The sequence below is a fragment of the Vigna unguiculata genome, chromosome 1 (assembly GCF_037176805.1).
Source record: "Vigna unguiculata cultivar grain cowpea cultivar isolate G323 ecotype 2 chromosome 1, ASM3717680v1, whole genome shotgun sequence".
NCBI classification, from domain to species: Eukaryota; Viridiplantae; Streptophyta; class Magnoliopsida; order Fabales; family Fabaceae; genus Vigna; species Vigna unguiculata.
In genome coordinates, this window is record NC_140792.1 from 42,338,093 (window position 1) to 42,356,014 (window position 17,922).

The window sequence follows — 17,922 nt, forward strand, 5'->3', positions numbered from 1 at the left end:
TTATAATTAACTTCAATTTTATTTATTCTAAAGAGTAACCAAACACCTGTAATCAAATGAATAAAATCATAAAAGAATACAAAAAATATTAACAATTTTATAGGTTAATTTTAATTATATATTTTAACTGATAACAGAAAAAAAAAAATTCATTACTTTAAAGAAATGAATATTTTTCAACCAAGATCACAGTTGAACGTGAAAATAGCACCTTCAGGCACTGTGGCTTTCATTGGTAACGCATACAATCCCAATCCCCAATGCGCAGTTCGCTTATATAAACACACTACCTCTCTTCCTACCTTCATCTGTATCTCTATTTCTTTCTCTCTCTCGTAACTTTTTTTATTAATTCTTGTAAATTAGGATTAGGGTTTATATCAATTTGCACTGTACAATTTAAATCAGAACCTTGTGTTCTCATGCATTCCTCTTTTCTTCAAATAAAACCGGTCCTAGAACCAATCAAGGGGATGCTATTTCGTGCCCCAAATCCAGTTCTTTCCGTAAGTGAGAGCTCATTAGGGTTAAGAATAGGGTTTTAGATGCGTTTTTGTTTCTGATTCGAATCAACATGGAGAGTACGCGCAGAACCTTGGATAGATCTAGAGAACTGGGTTCCAAGAAGCCTCGATTGATCGATGAACTCAGTGCCCGACAGTTACCTCAACGACAGCAAGGGTCCGGGGTAGTTGCTTCCTTGGTGTCTGCAAGGGCTCGAGTAAATGATAGGGACTCCGAAAGCAGCGAATCCGGTCGCGGGGGTGGGTACCAGCCTCAGCCGCAGCCTCACCATGAGCTTGTGACTCAGTATAAGACCGCTCTTGCTGAGCTTACTTTCAATTCAAAGCCTATAATTACGAACTTGACTATTATAGCCGGAGAGAATCAGTCTGCTGCCAAGGCAATTGCCGACACTGTTTGTGCTAACATTCTAGAGGTGAACAAAATGTGCTGCCCGTGCGTATTGAATTGAACTGTAATGGATTTTTGGAATAAAGCAAGAACAATTCGACTTGAATTCTATGATTTGTGATATTTGGTGTTTGTTATTGTTTTTTAATGTATGGGATGATGAATTGGATTGTTGTTGTAGATTGAAATGCTAGAGGAAAAGGGACATCCATCGTTTGTTGAATATCACCTTATCTTATTGGCCCTGTGAGAGTAGATTGGTTTTTAAGTGGTGCTTTATGTCCTGCACCTAAAATCCTTTTGAAGCATATTTAGTTCTCTAATTAGCATTATGAAGAGAAGTTGTCCTTTTGCCAAATGACGGTAGTTTGGTTAATTTTAAATCGGTGTTTGACTGGTAATCACACTGGGAAGTGGTTCTCCACAATTTGCTAGGTGTTTTCTTCATTTTTTATGCAAAAGGGATTAATAATCTTGGTAAACATTGATTTTTCCTGTGACAACTACGGAATCATTAAACAGTTTTCATTCTTAAATACCCGAAGGTATAGCTTTATCACCTGTATTAGTCCTGGTGGATTTGAGCAGAATTGCCTCTCATAGGTGATAACACTAGTCTTAAACCAGAACCAGTTACTAATCTCAATCAGTAATAAAGTTTGATTATGAAATTCTGTGCCAACTTCTGATTGGATTATACATTGTTTTCAGCTGTTTTCCCTGTTTGCATCTGTCATGACAATCTTATTCTTGTCATCGTGTTTTTTAACTTTAGAAAAAAGGTATAGTGTAATTGAAACAAGTTAATGACATTCCAGGTTCCAAGTGATCAAAAACTGCCGTCTCTTTATCTCTTAGACAGTATTGTTAAGAACATCGGGCGGGATTATATAAAGTATTTTGCTGTCAGATTACCTGAGGTCAGATACTCACTATCCTTAACCATTATCTTCATGCCTTTATTTTGATACACTTTTTATTATATATGATGAATCCTTTGGACAGTGAAGTTTTTAAATTTTATACTGAACTGTTCTGACACTAGATTAAGTGACTCGTGAGATTGTTAAGTTATATACTCATAATGAAATGGAAACAATTTTTCCCTATGCATTTTTGCTTTGACATATGTTTTCTAATTCTATACACCTATTTTTAACTAGGTACTACTACTTTACATTTTAGGTATTCTGCAAGGCTTACAGACAGGTTGATCCTATTGTCCATTCAAGTATGAAACATCTTTTTGGAACTTGGAAAGGAGTCTTTCCTCCTCAGTGCCTTCAGATGATTGAGAAGGAGCTTGGCTTTACACCTGCAGTCAATGGTTCAGCTTCAGTATCTGCTACAGTCAGGAATGATTTGCAGTCACAACGCCCTCCTCACAGTATCCATGTGAATCCAAAGTATTTAGAAAGGCAGCGTCTCCAGCAGTCAAGTACGGTATGTGAACCATTGCACCAAAAACTTGTTCTTTAAAGGTCTGGATAGTTGCATTTTGAAAGGAAAATTCAAGCTTTGATACTGTTACAAATTTTTATGTGATGAATTGAAATTTGCAGTCATGTGTTCCTTGGATGTTGAAATGAATGGAAGACATGTAATTGGCATCCAATTTTGATCTTTATTTTGATACACTATACAGTATTTTCAATTGGAATTTTTCCATTAAACTACTTTAAATTTCTCTTGATCATAAATTTCCATGATTTTGTGGTTCTAATTATGATTTGGCAGGTGATGATATATATGTGCTATTAACCTTGCTAGGGTTTAGTTTAAAGTAATATTTTGAATGCCATCTCCCTATTATTTTCATATACATATACCAGTCTTTTCATCCACTATCACTTGTACTTATTTCTTTTGCCGTCTCCTTTTTTAATGCCATGAAGAGTAAAGGAGTTGTTGATGACATGACTGGAGCTTTGTTAACCTCAAATGAGGATTCAGAGAGGCCAAATAGAGCTTTGGGTGCTTCTCGACCATGGCTGGATCCTAGGATTAACATGCTTGTATGTGATCTAGCTGTTTCCTTTTCCTCTTTATGCTATTATCTCTCGCAGCTGTTGTATCTTAATGTAGTGATGTGTATTGCAGAATAATCAGCACACACAGAGAGATGCATTTAATGATTCTGTTCCTGAGAAGAGCATTGATGGATCATTTGGAGGCAGTCAATATGGTTCTGGCATTTCTAGTAATTTGGTCTCAGGGGCTGGAAGAACTGGAACTAAGCTCATTGATTTAGGGCAAGAAAAAACATGGTCCAAAACAGATGGTGGTGATGCAGAGACCATATCTGGGCAAAAAAACGGTTTCAGTCTCAAGCGTAGTCTTTCAACTCGTGAAGCACCAAAGTCCATAAATTTGAAAGCACAACGTCGGCCAGGCCTAACTTTAACTCAGATATGGAACAATATGATGTCAGATAACTGGAAAAATTCCGAAGAGGAGGAGTTCACGTGGGATGAGATGAACTCTGGTTTGACTGATCATGGACCTAATGTGTCCAGCAATTTGAGCACAGATTCATGGATGACAGATGATGAAAATTTGGTAAGCTTGCTAAAAGGGTCAGTTGCACTGCCATTTTGTTTGCGATTTTTCTACTAATTTATAAAATGAAGTACATTCCTTTGTTATGTAACATGATTCTATTTGAAATGATCCTCCAAATTTATAAAACTCCTGCTAATTTTAGAAACCCTTTTCCTACTACTACATTTTTCACAAAGCAATCAAGACTGGTTAATGTGGCTAATTTCGATCAGAAAACTCCACTTACTATGTGAGTTTTTTCACTTTCAGCAAAAACTAGAACATCATTTAGTGTTACTCTTCCCCTTAAAAAGTTGCTCTTTTCTAAGCTTCGAATTATGAGACAATCCCTATCTTGAAATATAGGGGACATTACAGATAATCATATTAAAGGAAGAGGCCAATTTCTTGATAGTGAGGGCAATTGAACTAAATAGCGTGCGTGGTAACATGCAGTTGCCCCAAATATTTTAAATTGTGTATAACAAGAAAAGTTGTTTTGTAATCAGTCTAAGGCCAAAAGCACGAATTCCCTTAGATAACTTGCCTAACAAGCACTGATATATCAAAGTCGAGCAATCCAAAGTTTTAAAAAGCCTAATACAAACTAAGAATAAAACTCTAATTTAATTTGGTATAAGATATCCTGGTTCTCTACTTTCAAATCCTGGTAGTTAAACCACTTAATCCCTAAATCCAAAATTATCTGAAACTTCATAAATTTCAATGGATATACATGACTGATTTATTTTTTCAATGTGCAGGAAGGTGAAGATCACCTACATATTCAACACCCTTATGGGGTAAAGGTTGATAAGGAAATATCCACTGTTAAGAAACAACTGCCTGGTTTTGGTGGCCATCCACCTTCATCATGGCAGTTGCAGAAGCATCACACAATTGATAAGTTGAATCTGAAGCCAGGTTACTCAGAAGGATTTGTGTCCACTATTAGTGGCTTACCAGCCAACGCAAGTTCTTTACCTATCAAGAAGGGGAACCAGTCTTTTACGTCAAAGGCAATAGTAGGATTGTCCAAAACTGTAGAGCCACAATTTGATTCTGGGGAGACCGAATCCCCTTCTGGGCAGTCACCTTTGCATCGACAGTCTCCATCACTGCCAGGAGCAGTATACCACCCTCATTCAATGCAAAATTTGCCTGAGCAAGAAATGCCCCAGGATCTCAAAACATCTCAATTTTTGGGAGGTCCAACTAGTCAGCCCATTAGAGATCGCTCACCTACCCTTCATCCCGTCGTTCAGGTTGGTAACATGCGAAGAACACAGGAAAAGGACATGCAGGGCACGTTTCAACCAAAGCTTCAGCAACAGCAGCTCGACTCTTCTCAGGCTGAAGTTTTTGCCAAAACTAAGCTGCCGCCCCTGTCTAAAGTTTCTTTAACCAAAGAAGTTTCAGAACAGTCAACCAAGAATAATTTGTCAGCTGCAGCTGTGAAGAGTGGAATCATTCCCAAGAAATCAATTACCAGTAATCTGGATCCAAGGAAGCATCTATCCAAGTCTGGGGTTCAGCTTCCTCCTTCTGGCAGGTCTTCTCCTGCAACATTAATTTCTTCGGGGTCTGCAGTGGCATCAACATCTTTATTGGATCCTCTGCACAAAGATTCATCTTCGCTGCCCAAAAAACCTCAAGGAAAGGCTGGACAACCGCCACAAAGGCCTTCTACTCAGCCACCTGCTTCCTCTAATGTGAATGCTGCAAAAAGTAATGTAAACCCAATCGCAAACCTTTTAAGTTCATTGGTTGCAAAGGGTTTGATATCTGCAGAAACTGAATCACCGACTATGGTACCAAGCGAGGTGCTGAAAGGATCCAGAGATAAAACTGTAAACATCATTACCAGTAGCTCTTTCCCAGTTACATCAGTTTCTGATTCCGCAGCTGTCCCAGCATCATCTACCACCAGAGATGAGGAAGACGCTGCTACAAAATCTTCTCTTCCCTCAGCTCAATCAACTAGCACGAAAATCAGAAATCTCATTGGCTTTGATTTTAAACCTAATGTAATTCGAGAATTCCATGAACCGGTAATTAGGGAATTATTGGATGATTTCCCTCATCATTGCAAAAGTTGCGGTATTAGGTTTAAACCAGAAGAACAGTATAAGAGACACTTGGAGTGGCATGCCACAAGAGAGCATGGTCCAATTAAAGTATCCAGAAGTTGGTATGCGAAGTCAAGTGATTGGATTGCTGGCAAGGTAGACTATTCATCTGAGCTTGAGTTTACCGACTCTGTTGTTGTACACGACAAAGAAACAGAAAGCAGTCATTTGGAAACGATGATTCGAGCAGATGAAAATCAGTGTTTGTGTGTATTGTGTGGCGAGCTATTTGAAGATGTATACTGTCACGAAAGGAACGAGTGGATGTTCAAAGGGGCCGTTTACATGAACTGCTCGGATTACAATGATGAGATGGAAAGTAGAAATGTGGGTCCCATCATTCATGCCAAATGCTTATCAGAGAACTCAATGTTCACCAATTTGGTAAGAGACCTGTTATGATATAGATATCTTTCATTTTGTTATACTTTAGGTAGTAATTTGATTGGAGTATTTTTTTTGCAGGGTAATGATTAATGGTTTGCCTCCATAGCATTGCCCAATGGTGTAGTCGGAAGCTTACCAAGGGTATCCACCCAGTTTCACATTGCATACTAAATTTTGATGATCCTTTATACTCAAAATTTATTGCCTCTAACTGGTTCTTAGAGCGGTTAAACAAATTTTGTGCTCTTTTTTGGTTATTGTACTTTTACCCGGGAAAAAAATTGCGTAGTGTTCAACTATATAATTGAGCTAAACTTAATCGTCGATAGTGCATTTAACATATCTGGCGATAATCACTAGGCAAATAACTGTGCCCATGGTAATCCAAATATACGATAACGTTATCTGCAGCAACAAAAAAAACCACGATCTTAATTTCCCTCGTTATTTTCCGTAGTTAAATTTGTTAAGGAGGGATTGAAAGTAACTACTCTCAGTTGGATGCTCCCATCCCAACAAAGTTTGACGTTAAAACAATTTTCATACCTTAGGAGATTTTCATCCCATCTAAGTTTCTAGTCACCCCTTTTTTCACTGTGTATATGTGTTAATAATTTCTCCACCTCTGGATAAAAATCAAATACTTAAATAGTTGAATGGTTACGTATTGATAAGTTCATTCTTTCGATGTTATTTACTAGTTTTTTCCTCAAAAAACATTATCTCTCATGCTGTTGCACGCAACATGGAACCATTGAACATTGTTATCTGATAGTTAACCATGTTTCCATTGTGCAAAGCTAATTTTAGCCATTGGATATATTTTGGTTTTAAAATTTATAGTTGATATTTTTTCCATTTTCCTTCACCCCACCACGACCACGACCTTTTTTTTTTCTTTTTTTAATTTGCCCTTCAACAATCTTCTTTATTTTTTTTTTTTGGCAAAGTTTCTCTCCACCTAAGATCTACCTTCTTTTCTTTAATCTTTGGCGAACTTTCATTTCCAACTCTAACGAATGCTTTTTGATTTGGACTGGACTAGCGAGATAGTATTTATATTCATCCTTAACTGATGTCTTCACCGTCAATGTCACTGGTGAGAGCGTAACCATAAAGCAAAAACTTCAATCCTCTTTGTTCATTTTTGCAGTGGAAGCTGGTGCATGGGGGCAGCGGTGGGAGTTGCGGGGAACTTGGAAGGAAGAAGGGAATATAATGCCTTTTTTTTCTGGGGTCCTTCTCTCTCACAAATGTACGCTAATTTTTTTTAATACAAGTTTTAGATAATGTTCTTTGTTTTTGGTGATGAATGTTGAGTGTTTTGGTCGATTGGTCTGGTGATGGTTTAGTTTGTAACATGTTTGGGTAATTTTATTTATTTATTGTTTGTGTTATGGGTGATAATTTGCGGTGGGTATTCTCAACTAATGAAACAATTCCTCTTTATCTCTGTATATGTTCACACACAGAATATTATACTTGATTTAATTCTAACAACATAATCGTAGGTGCGAGACAGTGCCAAAATAATCTAATCAAATCCTTTTGGATTTGGAGCGGTGAGATAGTATCTGTTATTTGTGTTCTGAACGATGGATTTGTGTTGGGTGGTATTCTCGGTTTGACAACTTTACTCAACAATGTGGAGTTATTTTTTCATCCAAATGGTGCAATTTCTTTATGGAATTGTAAAAGAAAAATGATGTAACTCTTTAAAAAAAATTTGAGACCAAAGTCATGTCAACTTGACAAAAATTCATTACTAAAGAAAATTTACATTAAAAGTAGTTAGCAAAGTTATAGTATATTATATTTACAAATATTTAAGTAATTTATTATGTGAAATAAAATAAATTTGACTTACTTTTATTAATTATGTTTTGAATTTTAACATATAATTAAGACTAAAATAAAAATATAAATGCATATTAAATAGGAAAATATCGTTTATATATTATAAATAAATATATATTCAACGTTATTCAGCTCAAGATTAAAACCACGATAGAGGGAATTTTAAAATCTTCTAAGATGCTTTGGATTTTTCGGTTCCTAATGTTAAAAATAAAATATCAATTCTTGAAAGGAAAGAAAAAAAAAAGTAAAAAAAAAAATAGTGTAAATTGATTTCTTAAATTCTGAAGCCCTCAATTTTTATAAACGTTCTGGAGAGAGTCTGACTGTAGAAAATATTCTAATCTATGATATCATTAAAAGGTTTAATTAATCGTATAATACCCAGTTTGGGGTTAGTGTGTCAAATAGGTACCCGATTTTAAAAAAGTGTCAATTGCATCCCAACTTTTGAAAATTGCTTCAATTAGGTCCCTTTCAGACAGAGTTGACTAACGCCGTTAGTCAACGTGCCACGTGTCAATATGTGGTTTTTTTATTTTTTTTTTAAAAATTTAAAAAAAAAATTAAAAATGCCACGTGTCAAGTCCCTGTGTATGACACATGGCATTGTCAGTGCCACGTGGCATTGCAATGCCACGTGTCAGTATCATTATCAGATGTCATAATGTTGATTTCGATTTAGTCCCCATTTATATTTTTTCGTTTCAATTTAATACCTACTTATGTGTATTTGATTCAATTTTGACCTAATTTTTTTTAATAATTAAAATATTTTTTTATAAAATTAAAAGTAATTAAGTATAAAAGTTTTACAAAAATTAAGTATTTGATATTTATATTAAAATTTAGTGGTAAAAGTCATTTTATTAAGTCATTTTTAATAAAAAAAATTAGTATAACATTCATACCAATAGAAATTTTGATTTAAAATTAGTAAGAAACAATATTATTCTATTTAAAAAATAAAATAAACATTAACAAAACATGAGTACTTAATAAAAAAGTAATTAATAAAATAATATGTTAAAAAGTCGTTTTTAATAAAAAATATTAGTATAATATTTATACAAATAATAAATTTGATCTGAAATTGAGAGAAACATTATAAATATTAGTACTTAATTTTGTAAAAATATTTATACTTAATTATTTTTAATCTTATAAAAAATGGATTACAAAAATATTTTAATTATTAAAAAAAAGTTGGGACAAAATTGAATCAGATACACATACTTAGGTACTAAATTGAAACAAAAAGACATATATGAGGACTAAATCGAAATCAACACAATGACATCTAATAGTGACACTGACACGTGGCATTACAATGCCACGTGGCACTGACAATGCCACATGTCATACACAGAGACTTGACACGTGACATTTTTTTTTTAAATTTAAAAATTTTAAAAAAAAAACAAAAAAAAACCACATATTGACACGTGGCACGTTGACTAACGACGTTAGTCAACTCTGTCTGAAAGGGACCTAATTGAAGGAATTTTCAAAAAATTGGGTTGCAATTGACACTTTTTTAAAACCGGATACCTATTTGACACACTAGCCCCAAACTGGGTACTATACGATTAATTAAACCTAATTAAAATCTAACCAACAAAGGCAAAAGATAGAATTTAAGGTACGTAGATGAGTTTATGATTATTGAAGACTCGTTGCAATGATGTTGAATAGTTATTAGAGTACCACAAGAATGATTACATCTTTAGTCTACTACGGATAATGATATTTTTATAATTAAATTATTTAATCTATAATGATATTTTTATAATTTTTTCTTATAATCTAAGATGATATATTTTAAGTTATTTTAGAATGTATAAAAATGAAAATATAAAATATAAAATATCAATTAAAAGATATCATCTTAGATAAAAATAGATAAAATTTAGTTATTATTTATTGATACGGTTATGAGAGTAGATGTATTCCAGTTCTGGCTCCACCATAAACCTTCTACTCAAACACTCTTCGTCCTTCACCTCGCATTCCTCTGACCCCATCAGCTGCAGCATGCATGAGATTAATTACATTTAATTAGGTCAAATAAATGGAGAATGAATATGATTAGAGGAGATTAAACAGATGGTATATCTTTACTTCCATGTCATCGACCTTCATTTTTTTCTCAGCTATATCAAGTAGCTCAAACCTTGGAGAAAAACAAGCACCAAACAACGTTGTTTTGTTTGTACAAGGAAACGTGCAGAAGCTAAGGAGGAAAGAGCAAGAAGAGAGACAAAGAAGATAAGCTGTTGCTGCTTCATTGTTGAAGGGTACTCTGAGAAACCAAAGTTTATATATGCCTCTACCATGGTGGAAGAAGGGATAAATAAGTCCAACAATTAACCCACTACTTTTCATTTTTTTTTTCATTTTTTAGTTTAAATTTGAGATCTCACTAAAACTAATCATCTAATTCTAGTTATAATAAAAACATGTTGGTTTATGGACACTATGTATGGGAACACTTTCACACACTTTTCTTAACTGCCCTACCCATTTCAACTTACTATAACGCCTTATTTTAAAAAACCTAAGTCTTTATGTTAAGTATATCTACTTCACAAAACAATTTAACAGATTTTTGAATATAATTAAATTCATCTATAATCTATATTATTTTTAAAATTAATCTTACTAATATATTAGGTTTTCTTAATTTCTAAATAATTAATTGATTAAATAAAAAAGAAGACTTTTAAAAAAGCAATAAAGAATTATCTTGACAATTTAAGGAGATAATTAGCCTAGTAGAAATACTGAATACTGTAAAATTCGATTGAGAATAGATAGATCAGAGAACAATTCCTTTCAAAACATTTGTTCTTTTTATGATTTAAATATGTTTTTAATTTCTAAATTTTGATGTGAGATTGAAATTCGTTTTTGTTCGAAATTTTGTTATATTTTGGTCTCCAAATTTTAAAAATGAATGGATATATTATTTTTACCTATTTACGTTAAATATTTTTGACGTGTCAACGCATTTCATACTAATATTTGAGTTGTTTACACTATTTAACACATTTTTACTATTATAAAATAATAATAGAAGGAGTATCGAACAAAAATATAACAAACTCTGCTTTATTGAATTGAATGATTACAATAGAAGTCTACTTTCATTTATATAGAGAAATTAACCCTAAACTTGAAATTCTAAATCATTTATATAACAAAAAAAAAAATAGAGTGACAACTATCTTGATTATTACAGCTTTCCTTTACAAACTTAATGTGGTGCATAAATACAAGAGAATCCACTACATTGAGTTTGGAATGTATGAACAAGAACCGATTGGAAAAGAGTGGTTTAATTAGAGCATCAAACCATTGATTTGCGGTAGGAATATGATGCACGTGAAGCTTTTTAGATAAAACCTTTTCTAACAAAGAAAATATCGATTTCCATTTTGAGAATGAAGAATTGGATTGTGGGTGACACCTACAACACTTTGATAATAATAACACAAAGTTGGAACTAAAGAAGAAAATGACGATTATTTAAGAAGAGTTTGGTTATTCTTCTATAATATTCATTTCAATGTTTGTTAAAATCGCGTTTGATACAAAATTTAATATAATTAAATTTAAAAAATTATATTCATTTATTTTTAAAATTTAAAATAATAATATATTAAAATTTCTTAGGGAATAAAATATATTTAACTCATTTTTATTTTAGTTTTAATATATAATTATCGGTTCCTGTAAGAAGAATATGTACAATTTAGCAACCTTCTTATAAAAATGAATACAAAAGTTATTCAAGATTTTATGATAAGGTTCAGAGGTAGTATATTATTTGTTTTTTTCTATTTTCTTTTCTATCATTTTTATTTCTATTATATAGCCTATCTTTTTTTTCATTTCTCATATCTCTTTTTTTTCTCTCTTCTGCATCTCACTTTTCTGTACAAATTCTTGGTATAAATACAATTATATATACTTTTGGTCTTTAATATACATGGGTACCCTTAATCTTGTAACATTGAGGAGATCCAATATCATGACATTTTGTCATGTTGGAATTAATGTGACCACAATGAACAATTGAGTGGAGTTATTACTCAGTATGCACTTTCTTCTTATTTCTTCATACTTTATAATAGAAATGTAAAGGTGGAAAGGAAAAATACAGATACATATCTATATTATTTGTAGTGGATATTCGGGGATAAGCACCATTGTATTTTAGTGGTATTTATATATTTATTCCATTAAACTTTTTTATGGATGACAAAAAATTGTCAACTATAAAAAAAATAGACACTAATTTTGCAGTAGAATTACTTTTCGTTTTAGATAAGTAACCGAGATTATGAGTTTTTTTTTAAATGGTTGTTTATGTTAATCAAATTCAAGTTTTTCTTTTAATTTTAAAAAATGAAAAATTTATATAAATTTGTCTATAAGTAATTATTTTTTAAATTAACTTAATTAATATACGATCGTTTAAAACTGTTTCATTATTTTTTACCTTGACATGAAATTGAGAATCGAATAAAATCAAGGAAAGTAAAAATAAATAAATAAATAAAAATAGATACTTCCATGATTGAAATTTTGTTAGTCGTCATATTTCACGTCATTGTTAAATGGGTTGAAGAGATTTTGCACGCTAGTGTTATGACTTTCATCCTAAGAAAAAAATGGTTCGATCTATATTTCTATAGAAATTAAAGTTATGTTTTGCCATACGGTCTATTTCCACTTCATTCTTTCTCATTTCGTCTATCAATTTTTTTTTTTAATTAATTAAATTTTAATTATTTTTAAAACTGCTCTAGGAACGTGATTCTGGAGAATGCAAAATGAAAACCTGAAACATGCATAGTCTGTAATATTGTCTGTTGTCTATGTATTTTCATAATTCTTTACTTAGACCCAACAAATTAACAAGTGATCCAAACTCCATACATCGACTAAATACATTTCAACAGCTTATTAGATAAAATAACACTTTAATGATGTAATAATATAAGAGCAAAGAAGGTAAAAAAAGAACAGGACATTCAAAGCACAGTATTCCTTGGAGCACAGGATTGACTAATATAAAACCTCCAATCGGAAGTAGCATTAAATTCTGAAGATTCTACACACAAGATGCAAACTTTTCCAGAAGCATACAAGAGTTTGCAGTATTGAAGCAGAACCACTCGTGACAAAGGTGTGAATATTTGAAAATGATGATTTGCCTGAAACAGTTGTATCAACTTAAAACATTAATTACCTGCAGCTGAAATGTCTGAGAGTGCTCTGGAGCTCGTCATTGGGAATGAGTCGCAAATGAGAGCGAGGATAATTATGGTCATAGGATTCCCAAATTCTCTCTTTTATTTTCATACTTGCATTTTAAAAACCTTTAAAATCTGAATTACACTCCCAAAGCTTCTTAAACACGCTCTAATTGAACCAAAGATGAAAGATGCACGAACATGGAATCTATAAGAATAGAGCATTATTACAAGAAAAAAAAATCATTGTCTAACTATTTCTCTGCATCTCATATTTTACAACAGTGCCTTTGGTCAGCTAGTATACCGTGTCTCAAGTCATCTAAGGTACTATCAAACTAACCATACAGAACTTACATGGATCCACGAAAAAAGCTTTCACCTTGTAAAGTTTGATTTCTTCTATTATCGAAAGAGGTAAAAGAAATTAAGTGTAAAGCTGGAGTGAAGTATATAACCTATCCTATTGAAGATGTATCACTACTATAGTCACTATATGCTGCAGGAAAGCTAATCTACATAGAAACCAGAAAGCAACATATGTCAAAAATAGAGATGGACAAGTGGCTCCCATTTTACCTCCGACAACAACTCATATCATAACCAATAAAGAAGCTGCCATCTCGCAGATTAAACGTGAAATTTGTAAAAGTCAGGTAACTGTCTACCAGGACAGGCAATGCAATTTTATCTGTTCAAAGGTTCTAACTGAACTTCCATTCTCCCAGAAGGTAGTGACTCTTTATCTGCAGTTGTTCTAGTTGAGCTCAAGAGATCAACTGAATCATCTTCCTCAAGATTACCAAACACCCAATTGCTTTTTGCAGATACCTGCTTCTTTATGCGCTGCCTTTCCTGGTATTCTAAATAAATAACAATCAAAGCACCCACTAAGAACCAAATTGCCATAGCCCAATTGAGTCCACGGGCATTTTCCACATCATATCTGTCTCCCAGATGCTTCATCCCAGTAAACAGTGCCGCGATGCCAACAACAATGGCACATCTACCAACAAATGCGTGGAAATATTCCCAAATAACCCTCTTGAAGGGTGCTTGCTCCCCATTTGCTGGCTTTTGAGGCCTTAAGAAAGCATTTACTGGCTGTATACAGGCAAAAAATATAGTAGCTAATCCAAATTTCACATGTGTTGAGCGGACATAAAACCCTCTAAGCTCAGCAACAGCAAAAAGAAGGGCAAGTAAAACAATTATTAGCCCTGAGTATTGTAAGTAAACATGAATCCGGAACCATCCGTCACCTTTAAGATGTTTTAAGTATCTGGCGGCCAATATCCCTCCGGGAAACAGGATACCCCATGCAACAAACATCATAAATCCATGCACAGCCAAAACAGGAAGCAAATCCTGTTCCGCTTCAGCTGACCCACGCATCAGTTGTACACGGATAGGCCTATTACTTGTACTGGAATGCATATTCCTATTAGTAAGATGGTCATTAGTCCATTTAGCACCCATTGCCCAAACAACTTTGAGTGGAGATGTGGGATCAATAATATTTTTACACTCTACCCTCTTTTCCCGTCTACAAGATGGGTCCAAGGGACGCGTAAACTCCAAAGTAATGATGCCATTTTCTGTTTTACACCTCACATGTGTCAAATTCTCCCGTGTAAGATGCAGGCTTAAAGCGTCTTTTCCATCAATCCAGTAAGTGTTTACATGTCCAATACCAGATTCATCCACCCAACCCACATACACATAGCTGTTCACCATTCCACTTCCAAATCCTATGGCAAGATAACCACTTTTTTTCTCGCCACGAGCTGCAATAGATATGGAATCCTTTGACAATGACCAAAAGAAAGTAACCTGTTGATCATCCAAAATGACACTGTTATTATACATATCTGATAAACCCCCATCAACAACCTCAACCCTCCAACCCATTTTCTGGTCATACAATGAATGGTAGTAGATGTTATCAGGAGTGTTCCTGTCAGGAGCCCAGACTAATTCTGTAGGACTTCCTTGAACTCCATGGGCCTCTGGACCTCCAGCATAAATAGTCTCAGTCTGATTCCTCGTCGTTGCATTTCCACCAAGCGGATCTGAAGTAATATAAAGAGCAACATCATGCCCAGCTTGGATGGAAAACTTGACTGGAACCCCTCTTTCCACTCTCAAAACAGGAGCTTCCTTTTTGTTGATGTAAAGAACCTTTGCAGGATTTGGAGGGTTGGGGTAATGCATTGCCGGAGCCGAAGATACCACCAGCGGATTATTGCCATCTGCAATGATAACACCTTGATCTTGTTTATCTTCGGCATCCAAGGGTCCAATACAGTCATTCACATGCTCCGAGACATTCAAAAACAAATGACCATAATTTACAGCCCCGTGATTCTGAGGAAGATAGTAAGGATTAATAGTATCAGGAGGCTTAATAGGCCCCAAAGCCCAAATAACCTTCATATTTGCAGTATGATTCACAGGGCGATCATACTTTCCACTAACCTTAGTCAAATGCCATCTGTATCTAACGAAGGACACCCCATCGCTCCTATGCCCATAAACCAACATTGAATTGTTTACTAAACCCACCCCATCAGGCCCTTCATAAACTGAATCAGGACAAACCCCTTGAGCAACTCCATCAACATTTTTCGCACACTCACTATACTTCGTAATGAAAAAATCATCCACAAAGGGTGCACCATCTTCCTTAAACCCTGCGACGGCAACATCGCCACCAATCATGAGATCAGAGTCTTCGGCACTGGGTTCAGCCCATCCAAAAGCCATGTAATCGGTGATCCCAATCGCAGCCTCCAACCCAATTTCAAGAGAATCCTCAGACACATTCAAACTCCACCTCAACCTGAAATTCTTCGACAAAACCTTGCAATTCTCGAACACCGTCGGAGGCGGCTTCGCCGGAGCGTCCCCACGAAGCACGACGTGGCCGAAATCAGAAGCGGCGCTGCGATCCCATACGGCGAGGACGTTGATCATGCTCCACGTAACATTGCTCAGCAAATGCACATCTAAGGTGGAGTTCTTATAGGTTCCGTGCAATCCGTCGTTGGAAACAATAAATCCGGCGGTAAGATTATCGAAACCAGTACCCGGCGCACCCCACCAGTGGACGTCGGAACCGGGAAGCATGTCAAATTGGGAAACCCTAAAGGAGCAATCGTCTGTGATTTTCAGAGATCCTCGAAGCTGGTGCTGAACCAACTCGAACTGGGACTCCGAATCGACGAGGGAGCTGTTCCGAGTGCAATTCGGAGCAGGATCCGCATACCGGAACAACAACAACAAGTGGAAGAGGAAGGGAAGAAAGAGGGATCTGCGAAGCATGAGGGGTGCAATTGTTGCACTGTCACGCAAATCGTGTGGATCGGAATCCACGGTGACGAACAGTGCAGGAGAGGGTGGTGATTGCGTTGTTTATGCGCCGTGAAAGGGTTGAAGTAGATCAGACGTTTGTGTAATTGCTCCAGGTGAAGAAATGAAGAATGTTTTACACGTTTTAAGGAGTGAAAATGGAGTTCTATTGTATTGTATGCATCACTGTCCCGTGGAATGGATCTGACGCAGTTGTCCTTACTCAGGGGTTTACTTGATTCCTACTTTGTAGTATTCGAATTCTGATTTTTTTTTTTCTATATACGTTTCATTTAATAATTTTAATTAGGTTAAAATTCAGAAATTTGAAATAAATATTTTTTAAAAATAACTTATCTAAAATTAATTAAGGTTTAAATACCTTTTTGGTCCTCACCTTTGTAGTGTTTGTTGCCAATGATCATCATTTTTGACAGAATGTTTAAAATGGTTATCATCTTTACCGAATGTTTAAAATGTTCCTCATTTTCGCAATTTGTGTGTGTTATGTGTACTGTACTCTCTATCCTGACGTCAATCCACCACATAAGAGGATTTTACCAGTAAGACCCAAGAAAAAAAAAAGTTGGAAGAGGATTTTTTGGAATTTCTGATGTAGAATTCATTATTAATGTACTGCATTTTGACTTTCCTTAACCTTCGTTCAATCTCACTTTTGCCAAACATCGATGTAGTGCTGAGAATGAATTAATGTTATCAATTTAACTTCTTCCAGACTTAGATCAATTTAATTTTTTTCCAAGTTTATATCAATATCACTTACTTCAATGCTCAGATTAAGATGTTATTTTGAACATGTTGGGACTAATATCAACATGGTTTAAATAGTCTTTTGGTCCTAGTTTTGGTCGACTTTTTTCACTTTGGTCCTACTTTTTAAATTGTTTTCAATTTGGTCCTATTTTTCGTTATATTTTTTCAATCAACTCCTTTCCGTTAACTCCGTCCAAATCATTAACGGATGTGAACAGTAACTGCCACGTGTCATCTTGTGATTTTTTTGATTTTTTTTTTAATTTTTTTTTAATTTTTTTTAATTTTTTTTAATTTTTTTTTAATTTTTTTTATTTAAAAAAAATGTACACGTGTCAAGTTTATATTATGCCACGTGTCAGAATTAGATTTTTGTATTCAATTTGGTCCTATTATTCGTTATCTGTTTTCAATTTGGTCCTAGTTTTTTTAAAAAAATTTAACATTTTTTTCCTCTCCAAATTGAGACAAAATTTAATTTGTATATATTAAAATGCATATTTTTGTTAAATATTTTAATTTAGAATTAAATTTAGTTTAGAATTAAAACGAAAAAAAGCAATAACACCATTAATTTAATTTTTTTTTTAATTTAGTATTTTTGTTCCTCTCCAAAGACAAAATACAATTTGTATATAAATGTTATATGAATATTCTTATTAAAATACATATTTTTATTAAATATTTTTAATTTAAAATTAGAGTTG

At 34.1% G+C, this 17,922-nt stretch overlaps 2 protein-coding genes and 1 long non-coding RNA gene across 5 annotated transcripts; 1 reads left to right on the top strand and 2 right to left on the bottom strand.

The window, feature by feature from the left end:
* The first annotated feature begins 235 nt into the window (after positions 1-235).
* Positions 236-6,296, top strand: LOC114182162 (polyadenylation and cleavage factor homolog 4-like). Of its 3 annotated transcripts, XM_028068956.2 has the most exons (7): positions 237-940; positions 1,734-1,835; positions 2,101-2,358; positions 2,811-2,930; positions 3,016-3,474; positions 4,221-5,969; positions 6,051-6,296. In XM_028068956.2, exons 1-7 carry the CDS (start codon positions 575-577, stop codon positions 6,060-6,062), a joined length of 3,066 nt encoding a protein of 1,021 aa, XP_027924757.1. In that variant the 5' UTR covers positions 237-574; the 3' UTR covers positions 6,063-6,296. The 3 variants fall into 3 exon arrangements, with proteins under 3 accessions (XP_085529644.1, XP_027924757.1, XP_027924764.1); XM_085673518.1 differs by lacking the exon at positions 6,051-6,296 and having other exon boundaries at positions 236-940; positions 4,221-5,987; XM_028068963.1 differs by lacking the exon at positions 237-940 and having other exon boundaries at positions 2,079-2,358.
* A 3,402-nt stretch (positions 6,297-9,698) lies between these two features.
* Positions 9,699-10,127, bottom strand: LOC114194930 (uncharacterized). The gene is made up of 2 exons (XR_003606445.2): positions 9,951-10,127; positions 9,699-9,856 (listed from the first exon to the last, which is right to left on the bottom strand). It is a non-coding gene; the product is annotated as an uncharacterized LOC114194930 (long non-coding RNA).
* A 3,167-nt stretch (positions 10,128-13,294) lies between these two features.
* On the bottom strand, positions 13,295-16,657 carry LOC114184537 (cytochrome b561, DM13 and DOMON domain-containing protein At5g54830-like). Its single transcript, XM_028071848.2, has one exon. It carries the CDS (start codon positions 16,412-16,414, stop codon positions 13,778-13,780), a length of 2,637 nt encoding a protein of 878 aa, XP_027927649.1. The 5' UTR covers positions 16,415-16,657; the 3' UTR covers positions 13,295-13,777.
* Positions 16,658-17,922: the final 1,265 nt, after the last annotated feature.

What these genes read in the sequence shown, in the direction of transcription:
- LOC114182162 (XM_085673518.1), top strand. Translation starts at nt 575, where the DNA reads ATGGAGAGTACGCGCAGAACCTTGGATAGATCTAGAGAACTGGGTTCC. An exon ending in TTGCTGTCAGATTACCTGAG is followed by an intron (nt 1,836 to 2,100) that starts GTCAGATACTCA and finishes TTTACATTTTAG; the next exon opens with GTATTCTGCAAGGCTTACAG. An exon ending in GTCTCCAGCAGTCAAGTACG is followed by an intron (nt 2,359 to 2,810) that starts GTATGTGAACCA and finishes AATGCCATGAAG; the next exon opens with AGTAAAGGAGTTGTTGATGA.
- LOC114184537 (XM_028071848.2), bottom strand. Translation starts at nt 16,414, where the DNA reads ATGCTTCGCAGATCCCTCTTTCTTCCCTTCCTCTTCCACTTGTTGTTG.